This window comes from Bos indicus, chromosome 27, assembly GCF_029378745.1.
Source record: "Bos indicus isolate NIAB-ARS_2022 breed Sahiwal x Tharparkar chromosome 27, NIAB-ARS_B.indTharparkar_mat_pri_1.0, whole genome shotgun sequence".
In the NCBI taxonomy this organism is placed as follows: domain Eukaryota; kingdom Metazoa; phylum Chordata; class Mammalia; order Artiodactyla; family Bovidae; genus Bos; species Bos indicus.
In genome coordinates, this window is record NC_091786.1 from 34,492,242 (window position 1) to 34,515,660 (window position 23,419).

At 38.6% G+C, this 23,419-nt stretch overlaps 1 protein-coding gene across 2 annotated transcripts in view; it reads left to right on the forward strand.

Annotated features, from left to right (window-relative positions):
* LOC109553349 (disintegrin and metalloproteinase domain-containing protein 5-like) overlaps window positions 1–23,419 on the forward strand; it is a 148,998-nt gene that overhangs the window by 34,277 nt on the left and 91,302 nt on the right. For both annotated transcript variants that reach the window (XM_070781456.1, XM_070781457.1), the window contains exons 8-10: window positions 6,995–7,066; window positions 7,265–7,428; window positions 8,191–8,272. In XM_070781456.1, the coding sequence (XP_070637557.1) occupies window positions 6,995–7,066; window positions 7,265–7,428; window positions 8,191–8,272 (318 nt within the window). The remainder of the gene's footprint in view (window positions 1–6,994; window positions 7,067–7,264; window positions 7,429–8,190; window positions 8,273–23,419) is intronic.

Below are 23,419 nucleotides of genomic sequence, written 5' to 3' on the forward strand. Positions count from 1 at the left end.
CACAGATTCCCAGATCTCCAGTTAGGTTTCCTCATCAGACTAGGTGAGGCTGTATTTAACTTCGGGTGGTGGTATAAATGAGTTCCTTGCCCAGTTAGGGCTGCCAAACAAGCCCTGGACTGGAAATTATATTTTTGGATCAAATAAGAAAGACTGTACTCTAACTTCCCTGGACACTCAGGGCCATTGCCTTGGCTCTGCAGACAAGAGAGCCACTGGCTGGGCTCTCTGCTCAAGTACTACTGTAATTGGAGCTGCAGGGTGGGCTAGTGAGATTCCCAGAAGCTCTGGTTAGGTTTTTCTGTTGGCAGGGTTGGAGGTTGTTTTCAGCGTTAAACTGATCTGTGGATTAGCATTTTGCCCAGAGATATTTTATATTTGACATTACATATTATATATCGTTAGATATGACATATAGATATTATATAATTTATGTATAGTTAATACTTACGGCACAAATATTATTTATTATTCCTGTTATATATTTAATTTTATTGAATAAATGTTAAGTTTCTTGAGCATGATAATGGTATAGTACACAAATAGCAGAGAGTCCTTATTCTTAAGAACTATATGCTGAAGTGTTTTTAGCTTACTGTCATATGTAATTCAACAAAATGAAAAATGTATGCCCAGTTCCGCATCCACAGACAGATAGAGGAAGGTATATAGAAAGAACAAATGGTAGCAAATATTAATAATAAATTAATCTAGGTGAAGGATATATGGATAGTCCTTGAATTTTAAATTTTTTCTAGATTGATTTTTTTCAGAATAAAAAGTAAGCACTATTTGTCAGAATTAATGAATCCTTAAAATAGGATATATGGAACAATGGACTGGTTCAAACTTGGGAAAGGAGTACAAGCCCAAATACTGTCACCCTGCTTATTTAACTTCTATGCAAAGTACACATGCCAGACTGGATGCATCACAAGCTGGAATCAAGATTTCTGGGAGAAATATCAGCAACCTCAAATGCAGATGATACTACTCTAATGGCAGAAAGTGAAGAGGATCCAAAGAGACTCTTGATTAAGGTGGAAGAGGAGAGTGAAAAAGCTGCCTTAAAACTCAACGTTCAAAACACTAAGATCATGGCATCTGTTCCCATCATCTCATGGCAAATAGAAGGGGAAAAAGTGGAAAGAGAGACAGGTTTTATTTTCTTGGGCTCCAAAATCACTGTGGATGGTGACTGCGGCCATAAAATTAAAAGATACTTGCTCACTGGAAGGAAATCTATAACAAATCTAGAGAGCATATTAAAAAGCACAAGCATCACTTTGGCAACAAAGGTCCATATAGTCAAAGCTATGGTGTTTCTAGTAGTCATGTACAGATGTGAGAGTTGGACCATAAAGAAGGATGAGTGCAGAATTTATACTTTTGAATTGTGGTGTTGGAGAAGACTCTTGAGAGTACTTCAAGGGGATCAAGCCAGTCCATCCTAAAGGAAATCAACTCTGAATATTCATTGGAAAGACTGATGCTGAAGCTGAAGCTCTAATAGCTTGGTCATCTGATTCAAAGAGTCGACTCACTGGAAAAGACCCTGATGCTGGGAAAGATTGAAGGCAAAAGGAAAAGAGGGCAACAAAGTATGAGATGGTTAAATAGCATGACCGACTCAGTGGACATAAGTTTGAGCAAACTCCAGGAGACAGTGAAGGACAAGGAAGCCTGGAGTGCTGCAGTCCATAAGGCAGCAAACAGTCACCACAGCTTAGTGACTGAACAACAACAACAAAAGTGGGAGAATTTAATTGTATATAAATCATATCTCAATAAATTTGATGTAAAATTTTGAGTTGGGTAACACTAAAAAACACATACGTCAAAAAACTGTGTACCAACTTTATCACTATGTCATAAAGAAAGAGGAATGCAATATATGCATTATCAGTTAGCAGAAAGTGGTACTGACTTATTTATATAACCATATTTAGTATCTTCCTAGTAAGAGTTATATGCATTTTGGAAAAAAGAAGTCTGGTGAATCCTCAAAATTTTTGATTGTCACCTCATAAGCAATTGAGCCCTTTTTTATCTAGGTGAATCCAGTTGTTCAATATTTAAACTATCTGAAAATACTATAAAATACTGAAGGTATAACCTTGAACTCATATAGAACCTATCTGCTTAAAATATTACCTTATAGCAAAAATCAAAAGGAAATACCCTGTGGGCATTAACAGGAAAAATAGAAAGCTATTAATTAGCTTCATTTATTACAATAATGGAATGGAGTAAATATTTCCATTAATGTGCAAAGAATCTCAATTTAGATGACATTTGTGAGACAGCTTAAAAGTAGCACTGTTAGGTATAAAATATTTTTTAAAAGACTAGCAAATGTGTCAAGATTAGCTGTTAAAAAAAGAAAATCTGGATGATATTACTAACAGGTAAAGTTTGGGATAGAAGAATGCAAGTAGGAGAATGAAAGAAATATTTTATATTGAACGTTACAATTCAAATTAAAGATGAGTTTCTAATAATGAGCATTTAGTAATGAGTAAATTATGATTAAAGTATAAAAATAAAACTCTGATAGTAATCAGAAGAATCTAAGAAAAACTAGAGTGTGTGCATGTGTGTGTTAGGCTTTAACAGATAGACAGGAAATAAATTTTAACATATAAAGATCAAATTATTTATCAGCTTGCTTTACTAAATACTGTAAAAACCAATTTGCAAAAACTATCATAATATATTAAAACAATAGGGAATAAAAGAGGTAAGGGAAAATTAATACAACTTAAAAATTAAGTACAATTTTGAGTAATTTTTCAAGAAAAAAAAAAAAAACTATAGTTATTAGCTATTTAATGTTGTGCGCTTCCCTGGTGGTTCAGACAGTAAATAATCTGCCTGCAATGCAGGAGACCCAAGTTCGATCCCTAGGTTGGGAATATCTCCTGGAGAAGGAAATGGCAACCCACTTTAGTATTCTTGCCTGCAGAATCCTATGCACAGACGAACCTGGTAGACGACAGTCCATGGGGTCTCAGAGTTGGACAGGACTGAAGCGACTTAGCACATATAATATTTAAAAAATTTGGAGGATATGTATTAATCAAAAGAGGCTAAGTTGTGCTATGGTAAAAAATATCCTCCAAATCTTAATGGCTAGCCATAGTTTAATTTTCATTCATTCAATCCGTGTCAACCATGCTTCTGGCTGACTCTCCAGGGCAGCAGTTTTCCATGTGTTGGCTCAGTACTAGAAAATACTTAGATATTTTGGCATGTCTAGATTGATTGTTTCTTTTCCAATTGCCAAACCTGTCAGGCGAGTGTATGCTCCTTGGTTCTTTATCTCGTCACAACAATGATTCGGAGCGACGGACATTAAAGCCCTAGGTGCGTCACAGCTCTCAGATCTTAGAACAAACCATGTCATGGCTCTTAGATAAATCAGTGTTACAGCTCTATTTTATTTAGAAGATAGCAGGAGAATCCATCCTCGAAGAAGAGAAGAGAGTGGAGGAGCACGTCAGTGTGCGTGGTGGTGGTGGGGTGGGGGGGGGGCGGGGAGAGAGAGACAGAAAGAGCATGGGCACGCGGGAGAGAGAGAAAGGGAAAGAGCATACTCACGCGGCGTGGGGTGGGTGGCGGGGGCGGCGGGGAGGTGAGGCAGAGGGGGAGAGAGAGAGCGAGAGAGAGCGCTTGGCTCCTCCTTTTATATGTTTTCTTCCCCCTGGGCCTGCCCTATGCAAATGGGGCTCAGCGAGGAGTGCTGTTCTACTTGAAGTCCTCACTCGGCCCTCGGACCTTTTTTGACCTTCTTTTGTTCTATTTTCGCGGGCTTTTCCCTTCCTTGTCTTTTAGCTACTGCCATTTTGGACTCCTTTTCCCTATTCTATCTACCTAACAAACCCATGGAAGTGCTGATTAGAGAGATGTGAGCTACATTAAGGAAATGCTTCTCGGAAGTGACCTGCATCACTTTTGCCTTCATTGTCTTGGCCAAAGTGAATCGGCTGGCTGTGCTTGTCTTTAAAAGAAGGGTTCTTGAATTAGATACTACACTTGCTCTTAGCCAAAATGAACATGAAATTGGACAAACTTCGGAAGATGGTGAGGGACAGGTAAGCCTGGTGTGCTGCAATCCATAAGGTTGCAAAGAGGTGGACATGACTGGGAGACTGAACAACAGCTTGAGTTAAAAGAGAACTGAATATTGGTAAACAGGGATAATGCCTGTCGCAGAGGATAGCATCAAAGCTAAACAGTGAGGAAATTCACACTCTTAAATAGTTTCTATTAGAAAAATAAGAATGAAAAAATTTGAATGAAGCTTTCAATTTGAACTTTTAAAGTTGTTTGAAGTTGTTGAAAAGATAAATAGGCAGAAAGTGTGATTAAGCGAAAAGACAGAAAACATGCTATGGTATTAAAAAGGACTAAGATGTGGTCTTTGGGGGAGATTAAAACAAACAAATGAAAATTTCACAAATTCTCCAATGGAGATAAGAATTTAAATCTTCATATTGTACATCCTGATAGTTCAGATGGTAAAGACCCCTTTTCAATGCAATGCAGGAGACCCCTTTTCAATTCCTGGGTTGGGTTGATCCGCTGAAGAAGGGATAGGCTACCTGCTCCAGTATTCTTGGGCTTCCCTTGTGGCTCAGCTGGTAAAGAGCCGACCTGCAATGTGGGAGACATGGGGTTCAGTCCCTGGATTGGGAAGATCCCCTGGAGAAGGGAAAGACTACCCACAGTATTCTGGCCTGGAGAATTCCATGGACTGTATAGTCCATGGGGTTGTGATAGCTTACGGTGAATGATGTCGGATTCGTGATGTCCAAGGAAGATTCAGCTTTGGGACCAGGGACCAAGCTTTATCACTCAAGAGCTTTTGCATAGCAGAGTTTTATTAAAGTGAAAAGGGGACAAAGAAAGCTTCTGACACAGACATCAGAAGGATGATGGAGAGTTCCCCCCTCCCTTAGTCTAAGCAAGGGAGTTATATACTTTTTAAATTCAGTCAGTTCAGTTCAGTCGCTCAGTCGTGTCCAACTCTTTGCAACCCCATGAGTCGCAGCACGCCAGGCCTCCCTGTCCCTCACCAACTCCCGGAGTTCACTCAGACTCATTGCAATAAATCAGAAGAATGTTGCAAAGTTGTAAAAATTTTACTAGACCCACTCCCACAATTTACATTTTAAGATAACAGGATTAGACAGGTTTTCAGGAAGGAGAAACTGTCCTCAAGCTGGATACATTGTTGTTATATAATCCTTAGTACAGAGTTTAAACTGAGTTGTCTGTTGTGTAATCATCAAGCTTAAAGAAAAAAATGTTTTATGTGACTAAGACTAAGGAATGTAGAGAAAAAAGCCGTTTGTCCTTTCCTCCTCCTTGAGAATTCCAGACCCCATCTCCTCTTCAGGGACCCCAGACTTCTTATCAAGCAGCCTAGGAATTGACTCTCAGTCGCAGAGTTGGACTCGATTTTCACTTTCACGTCACTTTCACTGAACATCTTAACACAATCAAACCCAGGTGGTGCTAGGGGTAAAGAACCCATCTGCCAATATAGGAGACATCAGAGATGCAGGTTTGATCCCTCGGTTGGGAAGATCTAGAGGAGGGCACTGGCAACCCACTACAGTTTCCTTGCTTGAAGAATCTCATGGACTGAGGAGGCTGGAGGGCTGCAGTCCATAGGGCTGCAAAGAGTCGGGCATGACTGAAGCAACTTAGCACAACATGCATGCATATGTCAATTATATTTCAAGAAAATGAAAATTTGAATGGATCAATTTCCAATGTTAAATATAGATAATTTTAAAGGTGAGTTTTAAAAAAATGTTTTAGGAAAATATAATTCATAGGCAAATATAATTCTAGAGTGTAGAAACAACAAGCAACTTAATTTTAGGTAGTGCTTTAATATATAGTAAGCAACATTTATTTGCTCAATTTTGATAAAGTATGCATGCATACACACATGACCTATAAGGCCATATTTCTGAAATCTACAAACTTCTAAACAAAATATTATATTAATTTTGCTAGTATATTAATAAAATGTAATGTTTTATTCAAAGAATATAATAATGGCTTAATATTAAGTAATAATGAAGTGTAATGCATGAATATGTCAGAAGACAAAAATGATTATTATTTTGGTATGCTTCAGAAATGCTTTATATCAAAATTCAACTTTATTTTTAATAAGTTTTATAAATGGGAATATTTATAAGTGTTTCTCAACATAATCTAAAATATCCATCTTAAACTGGACACATTTAATGATGAAATAGTTGAGAATTTCCAGTGAAAAATCATGAGCAAAGCTCACATTTCTGATATTCACCATTGTTTTTTAACATTTTCCTGGCATTTTTAAGCAGTTAGACATAGAAAGAGCTGATTGGAATAAAGAAGCATTAAAAATACAAGTTACATGGTGATGTCAGAGGATGTATCCTAACATAATGTCCATGATCACTTTAATAGTAAACCTTTTATTAAAGATTTTCCCTCTTTATGCATACATTTTTTAGTTCATGATTATATGTATTATCTTAGAAATAAGTACATTATGAAATAACACAAAAACTTTTATCATTCAATTTTCATGAACAATAAATAATGTCAAAAGTTAAGTGCGTTAAACATTATTTAAAACATTATTTACATGGGAATACATGTAAACTCATGGCTGATTCATGTCAATGTATGGCAAAAACCATTACAATATTGTAAAATAATTAGCCTCCCATTGAAATTAAAAATATCATGTTATTATATATTTTTAGTTATCTATTATGTAAATACCATAGATTTAGGTAATTTATTCAAAGTATTGTTCATGCATATGCAAAGTACCATTCATTTACATATATAAATGTAAATAAGCATTTCATGGATTTCAGTTGGAATGTGACCTTCTGGCTACTTTAGTATATAGCATATTGTACGTGTGTGGTATATTAATAGTATCCATTATTTTTAAATGATAATGTATCTTTTTCAGTTTGATTACATGGGCTCTGATATAAACATTGTAACACAGAAGATTATTCAGATCATTGGCCTTGTTAACACCGTAAGTTATTTAAACTATTTTTAAAATTTATTTTGTAAAAATATAGATAATATGAATTGATGTATGTAATATTTTGTCATACTTTTGAAAAGTTTCCACATTCAAAATACTGAATTAAATGTCTTAAATATGCCTTTACAAAAATTTAATACAGTGTTCAAATTTATATAAAAATTTTCATTTATTTTCTCCATTTAGATGTTTATCCAGTTAAAACTTACTGTTAGAATATCATCCATAGAGGTTTGGTCAGATAAAAATAAAATTTCTATTGAAGGACCTCCTCATAGTGTTTTATATAAATTTTTAACCTGGAAGTATGAATTTACCTCCCAACCTCATCATATTGCATACTTATTTGCGTGAGTATAGTATCTCATATTTCTATAAATAAAGAAATAACCTCAAATGATTTTATATATTAATTATGAAAAATAAACATTTACTTAATGTACACTGAGTTCTGTAAATTTGGTAGACACCATCGGATGAGCAAAAAATGTAGGTTAAAATCTTTGTCTTCAAGTAGCTAACCAACATAAAATTACCTGAAAAAAGTAAAGTTACATAAAAGTATTGAAATAACTAAAGGAGGTTAGTTATGAGTGACATAATTTTGTTTTTTTACTTCTCTTGGCTTATAAACTTTTACTGTTATCTCTACATTCTTTTCTCTCATCTGATTAATTTTTGTGATTTTATTTTCTAAATCACATGAATATCTAGATTCTAATGCAGAGAAAACTTATTTATGCTTAGTAAAGTAATATGCTTAGTAATACATTTAGTGAAACGATAAATGAGGAGGTCACAGAAAATTGAATTTATAGGGTCATAAATGTAGAGGGAACCTGCATAAAATTATAAGCATTAGTCAATAGTATTTTGCATAAATTATCATGCCTCATACTTCTTATTATTCTGTATACTTATCAGATTGAGAGTTTACAGATATGTATTGAAACATTCTTATCATTGAAAGTTTGAGAAAAATATATTCAAATAGTAAGATTCAGTGTAGCATGGTACTTAGGATATCATATTTGTTAAATAATGTTTGCTGCTGTAAAAATTATTAATAATACTATTGAAATGTAATTATAAACAAAATTGTTATTTTTTAGCTTCAAAGAAAATCCTACTTTTATAGGAGTCACAGTTCCTGGAGAAATATGTGGTAAGATTGCTGTTGGAGGAGTTGCTCTGGTATGTAATTACTAACAAGTTGGCTCTGATTATTCTCATGTTCCAAATTTCCTAAATATTTCAAGGTATGAGTATATATATATTGCTAAATTTGTTCCTCCTTTCCAGTACTCTTGCCTGGAGAATCCCATGGATGGAGGAGCCTGGTAGGCTGCAGACCATGGGGTCGCGAAGAGTCAGACACGACTGAATGACTTCCCTTTTACTTTTCACTTTCACGCATTGGAGAAGGAAATGGCAACCCACTCTGGTATTCTTGCCTGGAGAATTCCAGGGACGGGGTAGCCTGGTGGGCTGCCATCTATGGGGACGCACAGAGTCGGACACGACTGAAGTAACTTAGCAGTTAGCAGTTAATAGTGTTATTATTACTAATTAGGATCATAATTAAAATTAAACTGTATATAATTTCTTTAAAATAAGAATATTTACAAACTGAACAGATTAAAATTTATTGTTTTAAAAAGCATTTGGCCTTTGTAAGTCTGTTTGTATTGAGCAGTGGTATGCTTGCTATGGAATGAGGTTCGTGACATTGTACAGGAGACAGGGATCAAGACCATTCCCATAGAAAAGAAATGCAAAAAAGCAAAATGGCTGTCTGGGGAGGCCTTACAAATAGCTGTGAAAAGAAGAGAAGTGAAAAGCAAAGGAGAAAAGGAAAGATATAAACATCTGAATGCAGAGTTCCAAAGAATAGCAAGAAGAGATAAGAAAGCCTTCTTCAGCAATCAGTGCAAAGAAATAGAAGAAAACAACAGAATGGGAAAGACTAGGGATCTCTTCAAGAAAATCAGAGATACCAAAGGAACATTTCATGCAGAGATCAGCTCGATAAAGGACAGAAATGGTATGGACCTAACAGAAGCAGAAGATATTAAGAAAAGATGGAAAGAATACACAGAAGAACTGTACAAAAAATCTTCACGACCCAGATAATCACAATGGTGTGATCACTGACCTAGAGCCAGACATCCTGGAATGTGAAGTCAAGTGGGCCTTAGAAAGCATCACTACGAACAAAGCTAGTGGAGGTGATGGAATTCCAGTTGAACTATTCCAAATCCTGATGGATGATGCTGTGAAAGTGCTGCACTCAATATGCCAGCAAATTTGGAAAACTCAGCAGTGGCCACAGGACTGGAAAAGGTCAGTTTTCATTCCAATCCCAAAGAAAGGCAATGCCAAAGAATGCTCAAACTCCCGCACAATTGCACTCATCTCACACGCTAGTAAGGTAATGCTTAAAATTCTCCAAGCCAGGCTTCAACAATATGTGAACCGTGAACTTCTTGATGTTCAAGCTGATTTTAGAAAAGGCAGAGGAACCAGAGATCAAATTGCCAACATCCACTGGATCATGGAAAAAGCAAGAGAGTTCCAGCAAAACATCTATTTCTGCTTTATTGACTATGCCAAAGCCTTTGACTGTGTGGATCACAATAAACTGTGGAAAATTCTGAAAGAGATGGGAATACCAGACCACCTGATCTGCCTCTTGAGAAATTTGTATGCAGGTCAGGAAGCAACAGTTAGAACTGGACATGGAACAACACACTGGTTCCAAATAGGAAAAGGAGTTCGTCAAGGCTGTATATTGTCACCCTGTTTATTTAACTTATATGCAGAGTACATCATGAGAAACACTGGACTGGAAGAAACACAAGCTGGAATCAAGATTGCCGGGAGAAATATCAATAACCTCAGATATGCAGATGACACCACCTTTATGGCAGAAAGTGAAGAGAAACTAAAAAGCCTCTTGATGAAAGTGAAAGTGGAGAGTGAAAAAGTTGGCTTAAAGCTCAACATTCAGAAAACGAAGATCATGGCATCCAATCCCACCACTTCATGGGAAATAGATGGGGAAGCAGTGGAAACAGTGTCAGACTTTATTTTTCTGGGCTCCAAAATCACTACAGATGGTGACTGCAGCCATGAAATTAAAAGACGCTTACTCCTTGGAAGGAAGGTTATGACCAACCTAGATAGCATATTCAAAAGCAGAGACATTACTTTGCCAACAAAGATTCGTCTAGTCAGGGCTATGGTTTTTCCTGTGGTCATGTATGGATGTGAGAGTTGGACTGTGAAGAAGGCTGAGCGCTGAAGAATTGATGCTTTTGAACTATGGTGTTGGAGAAGACTCTTGAGAGTCCCTTGGACTGCAAGGAGATCCAACCAGTTCATTCTGAAGGAGATCAGCCCTGGGATTTCTTTGGAAGGAATGATGCTAAAGCTGAAACTCCAGTACTTTGGCCACCTCATGAGAAGAGTTGACTCATTGGAAAAGACTCTGATGCTGGGAGGGATTGGGGGCAGGAGGAGAAGGGGACGAGAGAGGATGAGATGGCTGGATGGTATCACTGACTCGATGGACGTGAGTCTGAGTAAACTGCGGGAGTTGGTGATGGACAGGGAGGCCTGGCATGCTGCGATTTATGGGGTTGCAAAGAGTTGGACATGATTGAGCGAGTGATCTGATCTGATCTGATGCTTGCATCAATATTTATTATAGAATCAATGCTATTTTAATTATTAAACATTTTCCTCAATATTAATGACCAGAAATATCAATAAAAATAAATATCAAATAAATATCAAATAAAATAATTTTATTCAAAATTAATAATTTTTATACATTCATGTGCTTTTTAAAATTAAGTGACATTGATTATTTTTCTAATTCAGTGTAGCTTTTATTACTGTATTCAATTCTTTGTTATGTGTTTAGAGGAAGCAGGCTGTTGCTGGAAGGAACAGTCATCAGATATTCATAATCTGTTGTGTTCTGTTGTGTTCATAATCTGTAAAGTTTTATCCCTTTACAGCAAGCTATATAAAAAGTAGCAAAGGGAGCTAATTACAGTGCTCCAGAAAAATAAGGCTATACTGTGATTTTTATACTGACCCACTTATATATTTAGTTGACTTTTAGTAGCATGTACAGTACTCTTGCCTGGAAAATCCCATGGACAGAGGAGCCTGGTAGGCTTCAGTCCATGGGGTCGCTGAGTCAGACACGACTGAGCAACTTCACTTTGACTTTTCACTTTCATGCATTGGAGAAGGAAATGGCAACCCACTCCAGCGTTCTTGCCTGGAGAATCCCAGGGACGGGGTGGCCTGGTGGGCGGCCATCTATGGGGTTGTACAGAGTCAGACACGACTGACGTGACTTAGCAGCACAGTGATTCAAACTGCCATCCACAGAACAGATTTAAAATCTGTACAGGTATGTACTTGCTACCACAATTAAAAAGACATATTGATTGATTAGATAAATCTAAAGCCAGTTCTGGAGCTTATTTATTAGCATAGCTAAAGAAGAATCAGGTATTTCCTAGGAATTTGTTTTTCTTCTCAGTCTTTGCTCTTGGTCCCCTTTCACCCAAAGCCTGAGGAAAGGCCAATATTTCTGTTTTTGTGCCAGCACCATGCTATTCTGACTTCTATAGCTTTTTTTTTTTTTTATAGTATGAAGTCAGGGAGCCTGATTCCTGCAACTCCATTTTTTCTTTCTCAAGATTGCTATTCAGGGTCTTTTGTATTTCCATAGAAATTGTATAATTTTTTATTATAGTTCTGTGGAAAATGCTGTTGGTAATTTGATAACAATTGTATCAAATCTGTAGACTGCCTTGGGTATTATAATCATTTGACAATATTGAGTATTCCAATCCAAGAACATGTTATATCTTTTCATCTATTTATGTCATCTTTGATTTCTTTTCTCAGCATTTTTAGTTTTCTGAGTATAGGTCTTTTGTCTCTTTAGGTGGGTTTATTGCTAAGTATTTTATTATTTTTGATGCAGGAGTTGTTGTCAGTTGCTCAGTTGTGTCCAACTGCATGTCAGGCATCCCTGTGCTTCACCATCTCCTGGAGCTTGCTCAAACTCATGTCCATTGACTTGGTGATGCCATCCAACCATCTCATTCTCTGTCATCCCCTTCTTCTGCTGCCTTCAGTCTTTCCCAACATCAGGCCTTTTCTAATGAGTCAGCTCTTTGCATCAGGTGCCCAGAGTATTGGAGTTTCAGCTTCAGCGTAAGTCCTTCCAATGAATATTCAGGATTGATTTCTTTTAAGATTGACTTGTTTGATCTCCTTGCAGTCTAAGGGACTCTATACTTTGTTCCATTGATCTTTGGACCACCCTCATGGCAGAAAGTGAAGAGGAACTAAAAAGCCTCTTGATGAAAGTGAAAGTGGAGAGTGAAAAAGTTGGCTCAAAGCTCAACATTCAGAAAACTAAGATCATGGCATCTGGTCCCATCACTTCATGGGAAATAGATGGGGAAATGGAAACAGTGTCAGACTTTATTTTTGGGGGCTCCAAAATCACCAAAGATGGTGATTGCAGCCATGAAATTAAAAGACGCTTACTCCTTGGAAGGAAAGTTATGTCCAACCTAGATAGCATATTCAAAAGCAGAGACATTACTTTGCCAACAAAGGTCCATCTAGTCAAGGCTATGGTTTTTCCAGTGGTCATGTAAGGATGTGAGAGTTGGACTGTGAAGAAAGCTGAGTGCCAAAGAATTGATGCTTTTAAACAGTGGTGTTGGAGAAGACTCTTGAGAGTCCCTTGGACTACAAGGAGATCCAACCAGTCCATTGTAAAGGAGATCAGTCCTGGGTATTCTTTGGAAGGAATGATGCTAAAGCTGAAACTCCAATACTTTGGCCACCTGATGCGAAGAGTTGACTCACTGGAAAAGACTCTGGTGCTGGGAGGGATTGGGGGCAGGAGGAGAAGGGGACAACAGAGGATGAGATGACTGGATGGCATCACCAACTCGATGGATGTGAGTTTGGGTGAACTCCGGAAGTTGGTGTTGGACAGGGAGGCCTGGTGTGCTGCAATTCATGGGGTTGCAAAGAGTCGGACACGACTGAGCGACTGAACTGAACTGGGCATACCATATTGTATAAATTTCTTATTCAGGCTTAATTGACATACATTAAAATTAGTTTCAGGTGTAAAACATAGTGATTTGTTATTTGTATATATTGCAAAATGATCACCACAAACATCTAGTTCACATCTGTCATCACAAATAGTTACAGAATTTAATACTGTTTTGATTACTACAGCTTTGTAATATAGTTTGAAATCAGGAAACATGATACCTCCAGGTTTATTCTTTGTTCTCAAGATTTCTTCAACTATTTGGGGTCATTTAGATCAGATCAGATCAGTCGCTCAGTCGTGTCCGACTCTTTGTGACTTCTTGAATCGCAGCATGCCAGGCCTCCCTGTCCATCACCAACTCCCGCAGTTTACTCAGACTCACGTCCATCGAGTCAGTGATGCCATCCAGCCATCTCATCCTCTCTCGTCCCCTTCTCCTCCTGCCCCCAATCCCTCCCAGCATCAGAGTCTTTTCCAATGAGTCAACTCTTCGCATGAGGTGGCCAAAGTACTAGAGTTTCAGCTTTAGCATCAGTCCTTCCAAAGAAATCCCAGGGCTGATCTCCTTCAGAATGGACTGGTTGGAACTCCTTGCAGTCCAAGGGACTCTCAAGAGTCTTCTCCAACACCACAGTTCAAAAGCATCAATTCTTCGGTGCTCAGCCTTCTTCACAGTCCAACTCTCACATCCATACATGACCACTGGAAAAACCATAGCCTTGACTAGACGAACCTTGTTGGCAAAGTAATGTCTCTGCTTTTGAATATGCTATCTAGGTTGGTCATAACCTTCCTTCCAAGGAGTAAATGTCTTTTAATTTCATGGCTGCAGTCACCATCTGCAGTGATTTTGGAGCCCACAAAAATAAAGTCTGACACTGTTTCCACTGTTTCCCCATCTATTTCCTATGAAGTGATGGGACCGGATGCCATGATCTTTGTTTTCTGAATGTTGAGCTTTAAGCCAACTTTTTCACTCTCCTCTTTCACTTTCATCAAGAGGCTGTTTAGTTCCTCTTCACTTTCTGCCATAAGGGTGGTGTCATCTGCATATCTGAGGTTATTGATATTTCTCCCGGCAATCTTGATTCCAGTTTGTGTTTCTTCCAGTCCAGTGTTTCTCATGATGTACTCTGCATATAAGTTAAATAAGCAGGGTGACAATATACAGCCTTGACGAACTCCTTTTCCTATTTGGAACCAGTCTGTTGTTCCATGTCCAGTTCTAACTGTTGCTTCCTGACCTGCATACAGATTTCTCAAGAGGCAGGTCAGGTGGTCTGGTATTCCCATCTCTTTCAGAATTTTCCACATTTTATTGTGATCCCTACCATTCAAATTTTAGGATTGTTTTATTTTGGTGAAAATTGCTATTAGAATTTTGATAGAGGTTGCACTGAAACTGTAGATGGTCTTGGGTAAAATGGACATTTTAACAATATTAATTATTAACAATATTAATTCCATGAACATGGAATATCTTTTCATTTATTTGTGTCTTTCTCAGTTTCTTTTCAGAGAAAGCAATGGCAACCCACTCTAGTACTCTTGCCTGGAAAATCCCATGAATGGAGGAGCCTAGTAGGCTGCAGTCCATGGGGTTGCTAAGAGTCGGACATGACTGAGCGACTTCACTTTGACTTTTCACTTTCATGCATTGGAGAAGGAAATGGCAACCCACTCCAGTGTTTTTGCCTGGAGAATCCCCGGAAGGGCGGAGCCTAGTAGGTTGCTGTCTATGAGATTGCACAGAGTTGGACACGACTGAAGCGACTTAGCAGCAGCAGCAGCAGCAGTTTCTTTCCTCATTGTCTTACAGTTTTCAGTGTATAATTCATATCCTTGATTATATTTTGTTCTTTTTAATACGGTTGTAAATGGGAGTGTTTACTTAATTTATTTTACTGATAATGTACTATTAATGTCTAGAAACACAACAGACTTTCTTATATTGACTGTGTGTCTAGAGACTCTACTGAATTAATGTATTAGTTCTAACTGGATTTGTGTGTGTGTGTGTGTGTGTGTAGTGTTAGGATTTTATATGTATAATATCTTGTAATTTGGCAAAAGTGACAGTTTTACTTCTTGTTTTCCCATTTTGGATGTCTTTTTTTCCCTTGTCTCATTGCCCTGGCTTGGACTTCCATACTATGCTGTATAAAAGTGGCGACAGTGGGCATTTTTGTCTTATTCTTGTTCTTAGAGGAAAAACTTTTCATCTTTTTAACTGTGAATTTGATGTTAGGTGTGGGCTTGTTGGATGTGGCCTTTATTGTTATATGTTACCTTCATTCCCATTTAGTTGGGAGTTCTTAAAAATCATAAATGGATATTGACTTTTGTCTATTTTCTATTCATTACCCTTGTTCCCTGTTTCTTTTCAAAATCTTCCATTTTCCTTTTTTTGCCTTCCGTGGTTTTAACTGCACATATTATATTATTTCATTTTCTCTTCTTTCTAGAATAGTAATTACATTAAAAAACTTAAGCAGACACCCTAGAATTTATAGCATATACATTTACCAGTACTTTTATTGTAATGTAGTTTGAATTAACTACACTAAGCTAACTTAATTAAAGAACAAGGTAATCTACTTTGAAAAAATTTCAGGGTTACCTGGGATATGTTTTTATTAGGTATGGAAATACATGCAGATAGGAGAATGGCTGTCATCCAGAAGTTTACCGTACTTACAGTTCCCTAGAAACAATAAATATGCTACAGCATTCAGGGGCCACATAAAAAAGCACCCGGTTTGATCAAGAAGCATAGGAGGCAGAGGGAAATGTGGTCAAGAGCCTCTTACAGTTTCATTGGGAAGAAACGGGAGAGATTAAACAGGTTTCCAGTTGGCTAGTTTCAACAGGCCATGAGGCATAGAAGCTGTCCTTAGTTGTATGGTACCCAGCCCTGGTGTGACCTTGGCAGGTGGATAGCAGCCTGGTGTATGTGAGTCTGATGAAGTGGATGGTAAGGTATATGGGCTCTGGATTGACTGGTTTGTGTATGAAAGGTGTATTTGTAGGTGAGTTGTCTACTTTGTGAAGCAATTGGAGAACTCTTAAGAGGGGCAGACCTCCAAGTTGATAGGGCCCTAGATATGAAAGCATCAGAATACAGAAAATGTGATATTAATAAAGTTAGTCCTGTTGTGCTTTCAAATATTATCAAACTTTTGACATAGCAGAAGAAGAGACTTTTAGGGCCTAGGGCATAAGTTTTGCTAAACAGCATAGAAAACATTTTATTATGAGAGTTAAAAGGAGAAACACAAGTAAAAGTATAAGGATTTCTTGTAAGCCAACCTGTAACTAAATTTCCCATTTGTATGATGTCAGCAAAAGAAATATATCTCAAATTTCTAGAGTCTCTAACAGTGTTTGTGTAGTTATAAATTGTATTAAAAATTATATGTGTTTTTTTGGACAGTAATATCCCCGTGTATGTGGGGAATAAAGGTGGCAAATCAGTCAGGCAATTTATCTTGTCAGAGAGTGTCAGTAGATTAGTTTGGTAAAGCACATATAAAGATTCATGGGTTTTGTATGTATGCAAAGGGAATGGCGGTTGTGGTGGTCATGGTCAGGGATGTAGGGTGGGAGGTTGTACAGTGGTAGAAAACTAGAGAAAGTAGTAGGAGAAGGCACTGGGGAGTGAGTGGCCCTCTTCCTAGGGTCAAGGGGCTTCACTAGGGAAAGCAATAACCTCCACCAGTTTTTAGAATAGCACAGATTTTCATTTAGACATGGAGTGTAGGGATATATACTTTGATAGAAAACAGATAAGTATACCCTTGTCATGGACTATACAGAGAGCAAGCTCAGGAAGTGCCATAGAGTCCCTAATTCAAAGTAAGAAAACCATTACATGACCTGTGTGCCATTTGTGCCTTGGGAGCAGCAGTCCCTGGGCATGCCTGGGGTGGTAGTTTTGGTGTCTGAGGGGAAGTGGTCTCTGTGCAGGATGCAGAGTCATCTCCAACAGGCAGGTCTTAGGCTGGAGTAATGTTATTTGAGGTGATACCATCTCTAGCAGTGAGATCCTGGACCAGTGCAATGTTGTTTGGGGGTGTAGAACTAGGATATCCTTTTAAAGGTGATACTGACTTGAGTTAATGCACGTTTTATTTTCATGGCTCCGTGGTATTAAAATGATGCTAAAGGCCTTGTGTCATTTGAAGGCAATGTTGGGCCTGTGACTTTGGCTTATAAATATCTGCTAACTCCAGGGGCTTGTGGATACACAGCAACCAAAAGTGACATTGGTACCTCTGCAGAGCCTGACTGGCACAGCACCAGTTACGTGTGGCTTGATCTAAAAGTGTTCAACAGTCTAAGGTTTTGCCCTATTAGATGATGGCAAGAATTCTGTTAAAAATAGGTTTTAAATTATATGACCTGAGTTTGGTTTATGTTGTTAAGAAAAAGTCAGGTTCTTTGCCATTTGAAATATTTATACCTGTGTTTAGGGCTCCATAATCATGCTGAAGGCAGGCACCCTAATTTGGCCGGTCAGTATGGGCCTTCTGCCTCAGTTGTTGGTTTGGTTGATGAGAGGCGAGCTGGTGAAGTCTTTAGTTTGTAAGATTTGTATTAGCCAAACTTGAAGGCGTGTGGGCCTCAGCATTTGCCATGTCTGGTTGGAAAAATGGCTTACTTGAAGGATTTGGGCCTCCAGATTGCAAACCAATGAAAATACTGAGACTAACAGTAATGAGATGAACAGTCAACAGAATGTTGTATAGCTGCACCTGAGAGGCTTTTGTTTTTTATTTGTTTGTTTTTGTGGTAATGAAAGTTTAGGCTCAAATGGATCTCATATCAGATTAGCAACTGCTTAGACCATGAGGAAATCTGTGGTTAACAGAACTCAGAAGAATATGGATCTGGATCTGGTCTCCAACACTTATGGGTTGGGGCAAGATAAAAATTTCCAGCAGTAGGGGAGACATAATTAAAGAGACTTACCAGTGAGTCCTTACATACATGAAGACGAGACATAACTCCCTTTAAACATAGGGAAGGGAAATGGAAAAATGTTTTAAAGTTTGTGTGGTGTGAGTCAGACAAGGATCCTTGAATTAAGAGAGATTAAGAGCTTGGGCAATATAGATACCCATTTAGGAGTTAATTTGTTGGACCAGAATTTGAAAAAGAATTGTTTGAAGAAACCTTATGTCTCTGAATTAAACCACTGATCTGGACCCTATGCGGACATGAAAGTTTTATTGAATGTCTTTTCCAAGAGATCAGCGTTATGTCTTCTGAGAAATAAAATGTGTTCCTTGGTTAGTATTTTCCTTTTCCTTGGTTACCATTAATGATGTCTATAACTAGGAAGAGAATAAAATGTGTCCTGTCAAGGGCTTCTGTTTTGTCCTAAGAACTGCTTTTGATCAAAACCTGGGAGCCAAAAAAAAAACAAAACAAAAAAGGGACCTAGACAGTGTCATACTGAGTGAAATAAGAGAAAGAGAAATATCATATGGCATCCCTTATATGGAGAATCTAAAAAGAAATGATGCAAATGAACTATTTATGAAACAGAAAAAGACTCACATGCTTTAGTTCAGTTCAGTTCAGTCGCTCAGTCGTGTCCGATTCTTTGTGACCCCATGAATTGCAGCACGGCAGGCATCCCTGTCCATTACCAACTCCCAGAGTTCACTCAGACTCACGTCCATCGAGTCAGTGATGCCATGAGCCATCTCAACTTCTGTTGTCCCCTTCCCCTCCTGCCCCCAATCCCTCCCAGCATCAGAGTCTTTTCCAATGAGTCAACTCTTCGCATCAGGTGGCCAGAGTACTGGAGTTTCAGCTTTAGCATCATTCCCTCCAAAGAAATTCCAGGGCTGATCTCCTTCAAAATGGACTGGTTGGAACTCCTTGCAGTCCAAGGGACTCTCAAGAGTCTTCTCCAACACCACAGTTCAAAAGCATCAATTCTTTGGAGCTCAGCCTTCTTCACAGTCCAACTCTCACATCCATACGTAACCACAGGAAAAACCAAAGCCTTGACTAGACAGACCTTTGTTGGCAAGGTAAAGTCTCAGCTTTTGAATATGCTATCTAGGTTGGTCATAACTTTCCTTCCAAGGAGTAAGCGTCTTTTAATTTCATGGCTGCAGTCACCATCTGCAGTGATTTTGGAGCCCACAAAAATAAAGTCTGACACTGTTTCCACTGTTTCCCCATCTATTTCCTATGAAGTGATGGGACCGGATGCCATGATCTTCGTTTTCTGAATGTTGAGCTTTAAGCCAACTTTTTCACTCTCCTCTTTCACTTTCATCAAGAGGCTGTTTAGTTCCTCTTCACTTTCTGCCATAAGGGTGGTGTCATCTGCATATCTGAGGTTATTGATATTTCTCCCGGCAATCTTGATTCCAGTTTGTGTTTCTTCCAGTCCAGTGTTTCTCATGATGTACTCTGCATATAAGTTAAATAAGCAGGGTGACAATATACAGCCTTGACGAACTCCTTTTCCTATTTGGAACCAGTCTGTTGTTCCATGTCCAGTTCTAACTGTTGCTTCCTGACCTGCATACAGATTTCTCAAGAGGCAGGTCAGGTGGTCTGGTATTCCCATCTCTTTCAGAATTTTCCACAGTTTATTGTGATCCACACAGTCAAAGACTTTGGCATAATCAATAAAGCAGAAATAGATGTTTTAATGGAACTCTCTTGCTTTTTCGATGATCCAGCGGATGTTGACAATTTGATCTCTGGTTCCTCTGCCTTTTCTAAAACCAGCTTGAACATCAGGAAGTTCACGGTTCACATACTGCTGAAGCCTGGCTTGGAGAATTTTGAGCATTCTTTTACTAGCGTGTGAGATGAGTGCAACTGTGCAGTAGTTTGAGCATTCTTTGGCATCGCCTTTCTTTGGGATTGGAATGAAAACTGACCTTTTCCAATCCTATGGCCACTGCTGAGTTTTCCAAATTTGCTGTCATATTGAGTGCAGCACTTTCACAGCATCATCTTTCAGGATTTGAAATAGCTCCACTGGAATTCCGTCACCTCCACTAGCTTTGTTCGTAGTGATGCTTTCTAAGGCCCACTTGACTTCACATTTCAGGATGTCTGGTTCTAGGTGAGTGATCACACCATCGTGATTATCTTGGTCGTGAAGATCTTTTTTGTATAGTTCTGTGTATTCTTGCCACCTCTTCTGCTTCTGTTAGGTTCATACCATTTCTGTCCTTTATCGAGCCTATCTTTGCATGAAATGTTCCCTTGGTATGTCTAATTTTCTTGAAGAGATCTCTAGTCTTTCCCATCCTGTTGTTTTCCTCTATTTCTTTGCATTGATCACTGAAGAAGGCTTTCTTATCTCTCCTTGCTATTCTTTGGAACTCTGCATTCAGATGCTTATATCTTTCCTTTTCTCCTTTGCTTTTTGCTTCTCTTCTTTTTACAGCTATTTGTAAGGCCTCCCCAGACAGCCATTTTGCTTTTTTGCATTTCTTTTCCATGGGGATGGTCTTGATCCCTGTCTCCTGTACAATGTCACGAACCTCAGTCCATAGTTCATCAGGCAGTCTATCTATCAGATCTAGGCCCTTAAATCTACTTCTCACGTCCACTGTATAATCATAAGGGATTTGATTTAGGTCATACCTGAATGGTCTAGTGGTTTTCCCTACTTTCTTCAATTTCAGTCTGAATTTGTCCTGGTCTTGTTTTTGCTGACTGTATAGAGCTTCTCCATCTTTGGCTGCAAAGCATATAATCAATCTGATTTCGGTGTTGACCATCTGGTGATGTCCATGTATAGAGTCTTCTCTTGTGTTGTTGGAAGAGGGTGTTTGTTATGACCAGTGCATTTTCTTGGCAAAACTCTATCAGTCTTTGCCCTGCTTCATTCCATATTCCAAGGCCAAATTTGCCTGTTACTCCAGGTGTTTCTTGACTTCCTACTTTTGCATTTAGTCCCCTATAATGAAAAGGACATCTTTTTTGGGTGTTAGTTCTAAAAGGGCTTGTAGGTTTTCATAGAACCGTTCAACTTCAGCTTCTTCAGTGTACTGGTTGGGACATAGACTTGGATTACTGTGAGAATGAATTTATGGTAACAGAGTTGGGGGGAAGGGTGAGGGGAAGGGATAGTTAGGGAGTTTGGGATGGACATGTACATCTTCTCCTCTGAACTGTTCTTGCCATTCCCTCACAATGCCACCTTTCTCTTGATGCATCAAGAACCCAAATACTATTTTCAGAGCAGTTTTCGGTTCACAGCACCATTGAGATGGAAGTCCATGTGTTCCTTTCACCTGTACTTGCACAGCCTTCTTTGGTGTCAGCATCACTCACAGGGTGGTATACTTCTCACAACTGGTGAACATACACTGACCCATTAAAATAGCCAGAGTTCGTATTTGCCTTGGGGTTCAATCCTGGTGTTCTACATTCTATGGATTTGGTCAAATAATGACATGTATCCATCATTATGGTATCATGCACAGTATTTTCACTGCCTTAAAAATCCTCTGTGCTCTGTCAGTTAATTTCTCCCCTCCCCACCTGCAACCATGGATCTTCTATTTTTTTCCCCCAGAATGTCATATAGTTGGAATCATACAGTATATAGTCTCTGCAGGTTGGCTTCTTTAATTTAGTAGTATGCACTTAAATTTCTTCCTTGTCTTTTCATGACCTTGCAGCTCATTTCTTTTTAGGGCTGAATAATATTCCATTGTCTGAAACATGCCCCAGTTTATCTATTCACTTACTAAAGGACATCAGGAATGCTTACAAGTCTTGGAAGTTATGAATAAAGCTGCTGTAAACATCTATACAGATATTGGGAATGGCCCAAAAGAAAACAAGCATGCCTACTGAGGATGTTCTAGTTATCTGTCACTATAGATAACTAATTAGTTGTCTATTCTTATTGCTATGTAACTGGTTGTACCAAACTGTATCACATGGAAACAACACAGTTCTGTGGATCAGTAATCTAGAAACAGTTTAGTGGGTGAAATTAAGATGCTAGTTGTGATACTCTTAAGGTTCAACACAGGGTATTTGCTTTCAAGTGCTATCATGTGGCTGTTGGAAGACCTCAAAAACTATTTCCCAGCTCACTTCTGAGGGCCTCTCCACAGTCCTGCTTCATGATATAGTAGCTGTCTTCCCCCAGGGTGAATGAGAGAGAAAGACATAGGATCCAAGAAATCACTTTTTTTATATTGCTTTTCTTGGAAATGATTTGTTGACTACTTATGACTTCTGCTTTATTGACTATGCCAAAGCCTTTGATTGTTTGGATCACAACAAACTGTGGAAAATTCTGAAAGCAACGGGAACACCAGACCACCTTACCTACCTCCCGAGAAATATGTATGCAGGTCAAGAAGCAACAGTTAGAACTGGACATGGAATGACAGACTAGTTCGAAATCAGGAAAGGAGTACATCAAGGCTGTATATTGTCACCCTGCTTATTTAACTTATATGCAGAGTACATCATGCAAAATGCCAGGCTGGATGAAGCACAAGCTGGAATCAAGATTGCTGGGAGAAATATCAATAACCTCAGATACGCAGATGACACCACCCTTATGGCAGAAAGCAAAGAAGAACTTAAGAGTCTCTTGATGAAAGTGAAAGAGGAGAGTGAAAAAGCTGGCTTAAAACTCAACATTCAGAAAACTAAGATCATGGCATCTGGTCCCATCACTTCATGGGGAAAGATATGGGGAAACAATGGAAATAGTGACAGACTTTGTTTCCTTGGGCTCCAAATCACTGCAGATGGTGACTGCAGCCATGAAATTAAAAGATGCTTGCTCCTTGGAAGAAAAGCTATGACCAACCTAGACAAGATATTAAAAAGCAGAGACATTACTTTGCCAACAAAGGTATGTCTAGTCAAAGCTATGGTTTTTTCTAGTAGTCATGTATGGATGTGAGAGTTGGACTATAAAGAAAGCTGAGCACCAAAGAATTGATGCTTTTGAACTGTGGTGTTGGAGAAGACTCTTAAGAGTCCCTTGGGTTGCAAGGAGATCAAACCAGTCCATCCTAAAGGAAATCAGTCCTGAATATTCACTGGAAGGACTGATGTTGAAGCTGAAACTCCAATACTTTGGCCACCTGATGTGAAGAACTGACTCATTGGAAAAGACCCTGATGCTGGGAAGGATTGAAGGCAGGAGGCGAAGGGGACGACAGAGGATGAGATGGTTGGATGGCATCACCGACTCGATGGACATGAGTTTG